This window comes from Larus michahellis, chromosome 2 (assembly GCF_964199755.1).
Source record: "Larus michahellis chromosome 2, bLarMic1.1, whole genome shotgun sequence".
Taxonomy (NCBI): domain Eukaryota; kingdom Metazoa; phylum Chordata; class Aves; order Charadriiformes; family Laridae; genus Larus; species Larus michahellis.
This window is the reverse complement of record NC_133897.1, coordinates 123,809,091-123,821,542: the sequence shown is the minus strand read 5'-3', so window position 1 is coordinate 123,821,542 and position 12,452 is coordinate 123,809,091. Positions and strand designations below refer to the sequence as shown.

Below are 12,452 nucleotides of genomic sequence, written 5' to 3'. Positions count from 1 at the left end.
GGGGCCGGCTCTTGCCGCCCGCTTCCGCCTCCCGCCGGTGCCGCCGCTTGCAGTGCCGGCCTGCGGTAGCATGGCTGGCGTCCAGGAGTGCCTGCTACAGCTGCACCGCTGCCTCCAGCCTGACGATGCCGCCGGCGCCGCCCTGCACGGCTACAGCCTGCTCCGCAGCCTGGGGGAGACCTGCCTCACCAGCCTGGCGGGCGGCGCGCAGGGTGCGCCCTCGGGCCCGGCCCGGCCGCGGGGGTGGCGGCGGGGACTGGAGGGAGGGGACTGGGGGGCCCTGAGGGGCGCTGAGCGGAGCCTGGAGAGGCTGGTGCCTGGCTGGTGTCTTTAAAACAGCTCAAAAATTGTCGGAGCAAGTCGAGAGGAGGGTCGTGAAGATGATCAGAGGGCTGGAGCACCTCTCCTGTGAGGACAGGCTGAGAGAGTTGGGGTTGTTCGGCCTGGAGAAGAGAAGGCTCCAGGGAGACCTTGCAGCAGCCTTTCAGTACCTAAAGGGGGCCTACAGGAAGGATGGGGAGGGACTCTTTATCAGGGAGTGTAATGATAGGACAAGGGGTAATGGTTTCAAACTGAAAGAGGGGAGATTTAGATTAGGTATTAGGAAGAAATTCTTTACTGTGGGGGTGGTGAGGCACTGGAACAGGTTGCCCAGGGAAGCTGTGGATGCCCCATCCCTGGAAGTGTTCAAGGCCAGGCTGGATGGGGCTTTGAGCAGCCTGGTCTAGCGGCAGGTGTCCCTGCCCATGGTAGGGGGTTGTAACGAGATGATCTTTAAGGTCCCTTCCAACCCGAATCATTCTACAAACTGCTGAGCTTAGGGAGGGCTCATCAATGCGAGGGGGATGCACGCCAGATCTCAGGTCCTGTGGGGTGTCTTTGCCCTCCCTCTGTCCTTCAGTTCTGAACACAACACCTGAGGGCTGCTGGCATGACATAAAAAGTTGATTTTGGGGGAAAGATGGCCTCTTGCCCTAAATAACCGTTTCCCTCAGGAAAAATACTTAGGTCCGTGCCGCCCTCTGCCAGCCTGCCCCAGGTTATCTTTCCCTGGTCCCTGAGCAGGGGCAGGGGCAGGCCCCTGTGCGAGGCCAGAGGCACAGGGCCTGCGCCCGAGTCCACAGGGAGGTCAGAAGCACCCACATTAAGGGGTGGGTTTTTCTGGTGGTAGGCATCAGTCCCCTCCGAGGTGTCTTTCTGCACAGGGTGACACGCTGAGTGGTGTCCAGCTCTGCCTGCTTTAGAAAGGAAACCAACCCCCTGATGGTTTGTTCGCTTCCCCGCAGCGCTGCACCTGTCCCTGGTGTTCTCCCAAAAGCATGGCTTACTCGTCTTTATCCACAGATCCCTCGGCATCGAGGAGGTAAGTCGGTAAACTGTAGTTTTTAAAGAAGTGTTGAGATAGTGCTATATAAATAGCATATTGTGTTCTACGTGTTAAAACCAACCTTTTTTTTTTTCTTACCGTGTCAGTTTCGAGATTGCAGGGAAGAAGCACTGAAGTTTCTTTGTGTCTTTATGGAAAAAGTTGGTGACAAGGTTCATCCTTATGCCTGTAATATTAAGGTGGGTAAAGGAAAATTATTTCCTAAAGGTCTTTGCTGAATGGTTGAAACAATTCTGGTGGATCTCATACCGTAACAGATTCATAACTGTCCTTCACCCCTCCCAATCTGCCTTTCCTATCTCTCGTGTTCTTGTTAAAGTTGAAATAGCTTGATTGACATGAAGTGTAATTAATACAACAGGGAAGTGTGGCATTGTTTCTTCAATTATAGACTTAATTTTATTAACTTATTTGTGTAGAACGTAATAGGTATTGATTTTTCTTGAAAAAAGTTATTGATATTGAAATAATAGTTATAACTTCTAATGTATATGGAGTAAATTAATAGTTTAAGTGTAATATTTTAAATGTTTCTATAGGTGATGGTTAATTTTAAATATTGATTTTTAAAATTTTTTCCTGCAAAGTTGTTACTTTTGCAATGTATACAGAAATTGGTGGAAACTGTCTCTAAATATGAGATTCCTTGAGTCTAGATTGATGAATAATACCGCTTTGTGTAGAAATGCTTGACTACATCACTGCACTTTGCTCTCAAATTAGTAGCTACATATTGTACGGAATGATAGTACAGAGGCAGAAAATTTGTGATGTGTCCAGAAACTGCACTTCATTTGCTTGAGCTGGGATTTGTTATTATGTCAGACAGTGCTGCAGTGTTGTCATTGAAGCCACTTGCAGGACTGAATATTTTTGTTGTTTTAGTCTTTGTTAAAAACCTGAAACTTGTTAGGAACAGATACTTTAAAGATGTAGATGAGTGTTATCTTTGAATTCCGTGCCCTACTTACGAGTATTATAATCTCCATTTTCTTTTCTATCTAGCAAACTTGTATTAGCGTTTATACAAAAGACAGAGCAGCAAAATGTAAAATCCCAGCGCTGGAACTTCTGATTAAGGTAAAATGCATCTTATAAATCTCTCTTTCTAGAAAAAGTAGAAAACTGTTGTTTTACTACAGTTGTACTATATCGTGCAGAAAATCTGTAGTCTGCAGGAGCAAGAGAATAGTGACTGTGTAATATTTAGGTGTTAGTAAGAGATATGTCTTAACAATAGATTGTCTTTGATATTCCTCCGCTAGGTTGCTTAGATGTGAGCATGTCATTCCTTCATCTGCTAGAGCAAGATATGATTGTTTTGTGTGCAGTTGCAGATCTCTCTCCCAGTTTATTATGGTTCTTTAAGGAGAAATTTTGCATTTCTATTGTATTCTTACTTTAAAATTATTATGTATTAATATATAATATTATAATACAATATATTAGAGACAGCATGTGAAAGGTGTGGAGGAGGAGAAGGACTTTTTTCAGAAGTTGTATTGTTGTGTGAGACAGTAGTTTCATAATATGCTTCCTTAGAATGCATTAGACCCTTGTTTTGCAAATGCTTTTGCACCTACTTAATTTTGTTTATGAGAAATAAACCTCCCTTCTGAGTTATTCTGAGTCAGTTCTTCTGTGAATTGGATTGGCTTTATAGCAGCAGGGAGAGAAATACAATATGATAAAGACTACTGCAGACTTGCTAAGCCTGTGCTCTTGTGGCTTTTTTACATACATTTACATACATATGTATGTGTAAAAATATACTGTGTATAATTTTCATGTAGATTATATATATATAATATGTCTAATATAAATTTAAAATGACAAAATTTATATTTATACATCTATAGGAAGGTAGTTTGTTGTTAAAGTAGATTTCATGCCGATACTCTTTGCTGGACCAGTCACCTTAAATCTCTTTAATTGAATAGCATACTTCAGCTGAAGTTACACATATGAACTGTGATTTTTATTTAGACTGATTAGGTTTGGGGTAGTGATATTAATGATTTTCCTAAGTTTTCTTTTTTTTTTAATCTATCTTAGTTGCTCCAAAGTTTACGACGTTCCTGTCTGATGGAAGAAATGAAAGTTGGGGAGATATTTAATAAATTTTATGGGGAGCTTGCCACAAAAAGTAAAGTTTCTGATACAGGTAGGCTTTAATTTTTTCTGTCAATGTCCTTTGTTTTATTTACACTCAGTTTTTGTTGGATTATACCCCATGGAAACGTATAGTTGTTATTCCTATGGCAAATCTGTTTAAAAATGGTAGCTGTCATGTTTTGAGCACGTAAAATTTGTTCAGGTCTTCCAATCATGGTCATGCAGTTAGCTGTTTCTTAGCAGACTTGAGTATGCGTATAAGCTAACATGTAGGAGAAATCGTGTACTTGAATTTAGTGGCGGCAGTTCATCCACAATTTAAGCGTAGGTCTGGTTTAGGATTCCCAACGTAAGAGTATTTGTATGTCTAATCTGTTATTATTAGTCCCTGAATGCCTAAGTCCTGAAAGTAATTGAAGCTTTCTTGTTGTTAACCAATTTAACTTTGCTAGACTCTTAGATTATTATTTTTTTTCCAGCTTCAGTGCTAGCCTGGTCTAGCTGAACCTTTGAAGTTACTCTTATGCCTGTTTTATAACTATACACTCACACCCCCCCCCCCCCCCCCCAACTTTGGGCCCTTAAAAGTACTCCTAGTCCCTCCAGTGGGTGCTCTTATCAAAAGCAGAGACTGCCCATCCCTGCCAAAATTCCTGTAAACCCCAGCTCAGTTCCTAAAGCTCTTTGTAAGCTTATTCCAACCCCTGCCAGTTTTGTCCTCAGAGCTGCAGTTTTAGTACGTTAGTTCCTGCATTGGTCGTGCCTAATGTGAGCTCATTGGTTCCTGCTTTGCCTGATTATGTTATTTGTGATGTTAAGCATACTGATATGAGCTCTAGTTCGATCGTCTTGGCTAGTTCCAGCTGAAATCTTCACCTGGCAGGTGTAGTCCTCACAAAACTTGCTGTGCCTGCGTAGAACTCTTTAGTCTGAACTCAAGCTTAGAAACTTCTGCTAGCTGTTGACCTTAACCCTGATGGTGTTTAAAAGACCCAGCATAACCTCAAGGCCAACAGCAAACTTGGATTAGTGGTAAATGCTTCCTCAGTGGATATGGTCTTTATTAATTCAGTTTTCTAAGTCATGTTTAAAAAGAGTAAACGTATTTAACTTAATAATGTGAGAGGAGGATGCATATCACATTATAGTATATAGAGATATATATGTATGTACGTGATAAAGGGCTTTCTTTCCCACATGTTAATCGCCAATTAAAATTAATCCATCAGGGATGGGTTTGCATGGTTGCAAGTTACATAGGAATAGCAATGGAAATATCGAAGTAATGGTTTCAGTAATTAATATTTAATAATATTAAATTACTTCCTAGTACTGGAGAAGATTTATGAGCTTCTGGGAGTTTTGGGAGAGGTCCAGCCTAGCGACATGATTAACAACTCTGAAAAACTATTCCGAGCTTATTTGGGAGAGCTTAAAACACAGGTATGATTGGAATTTCTTTTCCGACCCTTGCGTTGCTTTGTGTTTTTTTTTCCCTTTGATGTGTGTAGTGCTGTATGTTGGAATACTGTTGTAACTAGTACCATGTGTAGGGATTTAACTGGACGATCATAAATGCTTCCTTAAGGACTCTTAAAGTGTGTGTTCTCTGGTTCTGAGAAGTTTTCAAAGTAAAAATTCAAGGCCATCAGTGACAGCGAATTAACCAATTTGCTGTGAGAAAAGATGGCACGTTATGACCATTGCAGTAGCACCCAAGAAAAGTTATGTGGCCATGCACTGGTAGTTTCTGATTTCGTCCCTACTAGCTGCAAAATCCTTGCTCTTCAGCTAACAGTTCCAACGAACTTTGCTTTCCTATATTCTGCACTTTTAAGACATTAGCATGTGCTATCTAAGTTTTGCTATGGTTGGTCTTGGTGGAGCATATTTTATGCTTTTCAAAGGATTTCTTAAATCCCTCCCAAATTATATGAAACTTCTGAGTAGATGTTTCTGGGGACTTGTGTTCACAGAGGCGGGTGCTGATATAACTGCATTAAGTTGGAATATGTTATTTTACCTACGCTTCTAGGAACTGGGAAGCCTTGGTGTGACTTTGTCTTAGCTTGAGCATAATACTTTTTTCAATTCCAACTTTTTTTAGATGACATCGTCTACAAGGGTACCCAAGCTACCTGTTGTGGCAGGATGTCTGAGGGGACTGGCTGCACTCATGTACAACTTTACCAAGTCTGTGGACGAAGGTATGTTCTTTTTCTATGTGAAAGACAGTTATACAATTTGATATATTTTAATTATTACACAGCCAGCAAGCAGTACCATTTCTCGCTGTGAATTCAGAATGAAAATTTCCCCACTGGTAGATGGTTTATGCAGAAATAAGGCCTATCCAGCTACATGGTCCTTGTAGACTGTCTTTGTTTGGAGTGGCTTCATCGGTGTGTTTCTGTACATAAATGTTTGAAGTGCTATTTCCTAACCAGAGATTGGGCAGCTGCGAGAGCCACATTGAAGCTGGAATGCGGTTTATATGGAGCTGTATTTCCCTTAGAAGAGACATGTCTGTTAAAACACGGGCGTTCAGAAAAATCAGTGATTATAGATGTACAATTTTTTTTCAAATTTGAGTATTTCAGGAAAAAGCATTTCTGCCTCTTAAAATGAGACATGTAAGGCTTTCCAATATTGCTTCTTCATACCAAGCTTTGGGTAAAAATATCTTTGTTCTTCACTTTACCTCTTGGGTGTCAATAGTGAAATACTCATTATTGGATTGTTTCACAGATCCTCAGACTGCAAAGGAGATTTTTGATTTTGCAATGAAGGCAATCAACCCACAGGTAAATCTGACATGTGTTAATTGTTCTGCATAAATGAATTAGCCCTGATGAAGAATACATCACATATGACAAACCTTTTTCTGATGTTACAGGTTGATCAGAAGCGATATGCAGTACATCTAGGTAAGGCTGTAAATTATTTCAGTTTTGCTGAGGTGGATACCACACATACAATGGTGTTTTTTGTCTGGAGTTGTTTATTCTCTACGGGCTGTCTTTGGTCTTCTAAGCTGATTGGACAAAACTGGTGTACTTTAAGTTGGACTCTAAAGAATTAAGCATGTATTCGGTTAAACTAGGCAAGGTCTAATCAGCTTATGAACAGTAGCATTGCACTTGATGCCATTTGCCTCTCTGGAGTAGTACAAAACCCTGGTATGAGAAGGGAATCGTGGCAGGAGTAGAAATATGAGGAATGTAGCAAATTAAGATAAAAGAGAAGATGGCGGATTGTGTTAAAGGCAAAAAATAGAAAGAGAAGGGGAAATTCACTGGAAGAAGGGGGAGGAAATTTTGAACAAATTAGGTTCATGAAGATAACGAGAAATTGGCCTGTGAAATGCGAGTGGCTTATGCACAAATTGCAAAAATGCAAGGCTTGGGTAGGGGGAACTGTGAAGGGGAAAGCCCTGTTTAAAGATGTCTGCCAAAAAAAATCATGCGGGATCTTGAAATTTCATTTATGCTTATGTCTGGGTTTGTGAAATTACCTATGTTCTGAGCTTTTTATTTGCCTGCATTGCAGTTTGGTGGAGGAGGGGACTTGGGCATATGTCCTGACCACAGAAACCTAATCCTTGTGAATTGTGTGATCAAGTATTATTACTAGTAACCAGTAGACTCCATTTCTTATTCGCTGTTAATATAAATTACTTCAGGACACAGCTGTGTTTTCCATGATGGTCTACATTAAAAAAGAGGATTTTGAAGAGTTGTTTTTGTGCATAAGTTCTTAATAATTCGATACTGATACTGTAATGGCTAGAAGAAAACATTTTGTACCCTCCAGTCATGGTGCATATGCTTACCTAAAGTCTTAATGTGTGCTTTTATAGTCTGGTCTGTTTTTGGAAGGTGGAATATAAGTCTGGGTTCTAATGAGAATTGTTTTTAAATTGCAGCTGGTTTACAGTTGTTTAGCCAGCATGCTGCTCAGTTTGGTACCTTACTCCTGGACAACTATGTCTCGCTCTTTGAAGCAATGTGTAAATGGTGTGGCCATGCAAATCAAGAGCTGAAGAAAGCCAGTCATGCTGCACTAGATTCATTCCTTAAGCAGGTATTGTAACTTCAGTGGGATCTCTGAGACTAAAGCAAAGTCAAATTTCTTGTAATAGTGAGTATACTTGGTGCTTGGAAGTTCAGTGAATCTGTTTAATAAATAATTATTTTGTTTGAAGTGCTTCGTATTACAAGCTAGGTATCTTTGAAGACTTACTGTAATTTTTTGTGGCTTTTTTCATGTTTCTGGAAATGCTGAAATCTTTGTATCTTCTTTACAGATTTCTTTAATGGTAGCTAAGGATGCGGAGCTACACAAGAGCAAGTTGCAGTTCTTCATGGAGCAGTTCTATGGAATCATCCGAAGAATGGATTCGAGCAGCAAAGAGCTGTCCATTGCCATTCGCGGATATGGGCTTTTTGCAGCAGTATGTGCAAGAAACTTACTCTGACAAAGCCTTAAAGCTTTAGAATCTAAAAAGTATTTAAAGCTAGAATTCATATACCACTCATTTTACAATTTTACATAGCTTGCTCTATAGGGAATGCTTCTGTTTCTAGATCAAGTGTTGAACTTAATTAGCTACACTGTAAAATACATTGTGGTTGAAATTATTAAAATGCATACTGAATTTAGTGGGAGCATTTGCAGAATTGATGATTGTAGTTACTTCTGCTTGTGCACTAGTTCTGAAGTGGAAAACCAGGGGCTTTGTATACAGCTGTCACAAAGCTTAAGGATGTGCTTAATTGCTTAGGTACAGACAATACCTTGTTAGCTCTGTCTGCATTTAGAAGGTAGAATCCAGGCCATGTCTGTTGTGGAAGCAGTTCAGGTATGTTTCCTACAGAGCAGGAATCTCAAGCAGAACAGCCAAAATGCACTGCTGACTGCAGGACACTAGGAGGTAATTTGTGAAACAAGTGCAAATTAAAACAAACAAACAAACAACACAAAACCATGCTTATATATATATGTGGAGAGCAGGTATGTTTGTCAGGAAGCACCATTAAGAACCAGCTTCTGATTTTTGTCATATATTTTTGGAATATAACAATAACGTTATATAAAGAAAGGGTTGTGTTTTTGTATCTGCAACCTATGTGCTTGATGGTGGTACCTAAACTTTTATATAACAGAACGCGAGATGTTCCTTTTTTTTTTTTTTTTGCCTCTCTCAAAGCAAAGATTAGGTTAAATAAAGGTTCTTTAGAGAAGATTAGGAAATGTGATAGAATAGCTGATTGCTAGCTGAATTTTTTCCATTTTGCTACCTTTTGAGCAGAGCGCATTTGTTTTGTAGAATTTTCAATAGTCTTCCTCTTCTATGATATGAGCTAGAAAGGAATTGAGTTAAAGGTATCGTTTCCAGAAAAAATGAAGTATTTCAAATTTCTGAGAGAACCTTGTTAAAAATATCTGTTGTGGAACACAAGAATTAATTAAAATTCCATAATGTAGATACACACATAGGATAACTGCAAATTATAATAGGAAAAGGGGATCTTAATGCTCCAATGCCTATAAATCTTTAATATATTAAGACACACTAATAGTTTTTAGCCTGTTTAGAATAAATCTTGTCCAAGCATCAGATGCTAGGTTGTGAGGAAGCAGAGTCTTGCTGCTGCTGCAAATAGTGACCTTAGCTGGAACACAGGATCACTAATTGATTTAGTTTCAAGGCAGAATATTTCTTTTACTGTCTAATCACTAACATAATTTTAATGTAATACTTGCAGTTCTACAAATGATAAATGGTTAGTCTTAATTTTGTCAGTATGTTTTTAGGCATATTAGATTCAACCTTTAGCCTAACTATCATATTCTGTCGTTATCTAAATCAGTCCATTCTTTCTCCATGGTCAGTTCCCTTCTAGAGTTCTTGCCTGTGACATGTTTCCTTTACGACGAAGAGTGCTTTTTATCCTAGATCATGCTAAATACTGTGATTTACAAATCGTTCTATAGAAACCTGTATGTATTATTACCTACTGTCTAGTACTGTTTGGGATGCTTTCTGCTTGTTCATTAGTTTAGGAGTAGTCTTTATCCTCTGTTTCGAGAGATCCCAGCAGAATAAAAGTTCAGAATTTGGGCTGCTGGGTTAAATGTTAATTAGTAGTAGCCTGTGAATGATAATTGGTTAAACCATTAAGGTTTAATCCTAACCCTTTAGCCAAAAATTAAGGTAAGCCACTTACTAACTTAATGCAGCTAGGTCAAAATATGAGTGAGTATTAGCAACCATAATGCCATATTTAAGATATTTACAGTGATACTTACAGCCAAACTCCATGCTTTTCAGGCTGAATTTGAAATCGTGCCACTGAAAGTTCAAGTATTCTTACAGTAAATTACACTGCGTCAGTGAACTATTGTTTTAGTTCATTGCAGGTACCATGTTTCTCGTACGTGTAGCAAGTAGAATACTTACTTAGTTCGTTCAGATGTATTGAGTTCCTGGCAAAATTTAAAAAATTATAAAAGATTATTCTTATTATGATTCAGTGAAGACTTGGCTGGGTTTTAGCGCTACAGAATGTGTTTGCTTGACTGTACAAAGCTGCTAAATCAGTATTTTATTTTTTCTCTGTAAGCCCTGTAAAGCTATACATTCTAAGGATGTTGACGACATGTATGTTGAGCTCCTTCAGCGTTGTAAGCAAATGTACCTCACAGAAGCGGAAACAATGGATGACCATCTGTACCAGCTACCAAGTTTCCTCCAGTCCATTGCAAGTGTGATATTCCATATAGATACAGTAAGTAGAGTATTTAAAGTACCAGTCATGTTTGGGTTTTTTTTTTATGCAGCTACAGATATGTTAGGAGGTAGTAGCTCCAAACTTACCTATGATAGAAGGTATTTATCTGAAATACGATGACATTTATCTCCTAGGGGACGGGAAGAATATCAGGAGAATACTTTATTGGATTTTATTTGAATAAAGACAATACACAGAATATACTGAATAAAATACTGCATTGTAATGAAAACCACGATAGCCAAACGGGAATAGGATTTTATTTATTTTAGGTGAAGCTATTTATTTGGACCTAGCCTTACCCTTGTCTTTACGTGATTTATACCACTCTATTGCTGCTTTTTTTTCTGGTACTGATACTTAGCATGTTCCCTGAGGCTCCTACTTTTATTTTCCTTTGCTGTCGGATTATACTGCTGTGTTATTATTATGTGAATTATTATGTGCGAATATACGGATTATACTGCTGTGTTATTATTGTTTAATTCAATTGGTGCTTTTCTAATAAGCTTAAGACTGGTTCCACTGAAGCACTAATCTATTCAGGAGCTACTTTCCATAATGTGTTCCAGGAAACTTTCGTATTCTGTTTGTTTGGTTTTGTTTTGGGGTTTTTTTATATCTAAGATAAATTCATGTGCTAAGTCTTACTGTTCTCAGAGCAGGTCATGGTGTAAACTCTTGTAACAAAGCATCTTGCTGAAATAATTTAGCATAATTCTTCACATTGATACTGAGTTATAATCATTATCCCTGCATGATGAGTGTTTTGGTTTTATTTCTTCTAGATTCCTGAAGTGTACACCCCAGTTCTTGAACATCTAGTTGTGCTGCAGATCAATAGCTTTCCACAATACAGTGAAAAAATGCAGTTAGTCTGTTGTAGATCTATAATAAAGGTATTCCTAGCCCTCTCAGGAAAAGGTCCAGTTCTCTGGAGTTTTATTAGCACTGTGGGTGAGTCTGATACGATCTTTGTTCTGGTTTTTGAGGGGGTTTGGTTTTTTTGGTTTGGATTTTTTTTCTTTAAATTTATTAACTGGTTCTAAGAAAGATTCGTGGAATAGCCATTTGGGATCAAAAATGAAGCTTTTTCCATCCTCTAATAACGGACGTTTAGGGTTCTCATTGTGTTGTTATTCAATATCCATTGTTAAAACACTTAAGGAGTACATTTTACAACAGATGACAGAGTGGTTATCATCAAGGGCAGGAGAATATATTTTTGTGTTAATCTGTTTAAATGTAAGACTTATGTTCCTGCTTTGAAGGAATGTGGGGAGTAGGGGATTTCACAGAAAACTGTATAAAAATCAGTTCAGTTACCCGTACAAATATTACAGAAAGTAGGGTGAGTGTCATCTCTATTAGAAAGGCCATCTTTTTATTTGGCAATCTTTTTAATTTTATTTATCTGGAGTTTGTACATAGTAAAAATGAAAATTCCAAATATGCGGTTAGTCAGATACAGTCCTGCAAATGTAATAATGGATGCGTAACTGACAATTCTAGTAGCTTCCAGCATGCTGACATTTCATTATAATAAATATTTTTAGTTTCTTTCAGTTATTTACAGTGGCTTTTCTGTATTGCTGTGGCATTTTCATTGTTTTCCATGTTCTCCATTTGGGATGTGGTGCACCCAAGCACCATGCTGGAATGGAGATCCTAAGGCCATGCCTGTGAGAGTCTCTGGGAGTTGTTGCCTTTTTCAGTACGGGCATTATCAATTTGTCATCAATGCATTCAGACTCAGGAAAAAGTCAAAGCAGTCTTGAGAAGAGTAGTAAGAAGCAAGTTCAAAATTGGTTCCCTGTGAAACATCGTAGTTATGGCTCTGCTTTTGTCTATATTTGTCCTTAAAGAACAAGTGTTCTTTTGCCTCTCCCTCATCATGACAGAATGTAGAAAACAGAAGACTGATTTAATTAATTGCTAATGTAATGAGTGATATGGATGCTGTGCCTTTTGAAGTCTGTTCAGGCAATTATTTTTTTTTTTTTTGTTTCAGTGCATCAGGGATTAATCAGAATCTTCTCCAAGCCAATCACATTTTCAAAGGTAAAATAACTGTTTAAGCATGTTTATTTCATCTAGATTGCTAGAGTATACGTTCCAGTTTTTGAAGATCTAGTCCCGTAAACAGAGGAAGGCCC

General features: G+C 38.7%; 1 protein-coding gene across 3 annotated transcripts in view; it reads left to right on the top strand.

Moving 5' to 3' along the window:
• Positions 1-21: 21 nt before the first annotated feature.
• The window catches only part of PRKDC (protein kinase, DNA-activated, catalytic subunit), an 85,470-nt gene continuing 73,039 nt past the window's right edge, over positions 22-12,452 (top strand). For 2 of the 3 annotated variants that reach the window (XR_012585730.1, XM_074576990.1), the window contains exons 1-14: positions 23-212; positions 1,287-1,363; positions 1,474-1,566; positions 2,393-2,467; positions 3,443-3,551; positions 4,833-4,945; positions 5,610-5,709; positions 6,251-6,306; positions 6,399-6,429; positions 7,428-7,585; positions 7,809-7,955; positions 10,129-10,293; positions 11,085-11,253; positions 12,308-12,357. Coding sequence is in view for 2 of the 3 variants with exons in the window: in XM_074576990.1 (XP_074433091.1) it covers positions 71-212; positions 1,287-1,363; positions 1,474-1,566; positions 2,393-2,467; positions 3,443-3,551; positions 4,833-4,945; positions 5,610-5,709; positions 6,251-6,306; positions 6,399-6,429; positions 7,428-7,585; positions 7,809-7,955; positions 10,129-10,293; positions 11,085-11,253; positions 12,308-12,357 (1,485 nt within the window). In the remaining variant the exon portion in view is untranslated. Of the gene's footprint in view, positions 213-1,286; positions 1,364-1,473; positions 1,567-2,392; positions 2,468-3,442; positions 3,552-4,832; positions 4,946-5,609; positions 5,710-6,250; positions 6,307-6,398; positions 6,430-7,427; positions 7,586-7,808; positions 7,956-10,128; positions 10,294-11,084; positions 11,254-12,307; positions 12,358-12,452 lie in introns of all 3 variants that reach the window. The other variant, XM_074576993.1, reaches the window with a different exon arrangement.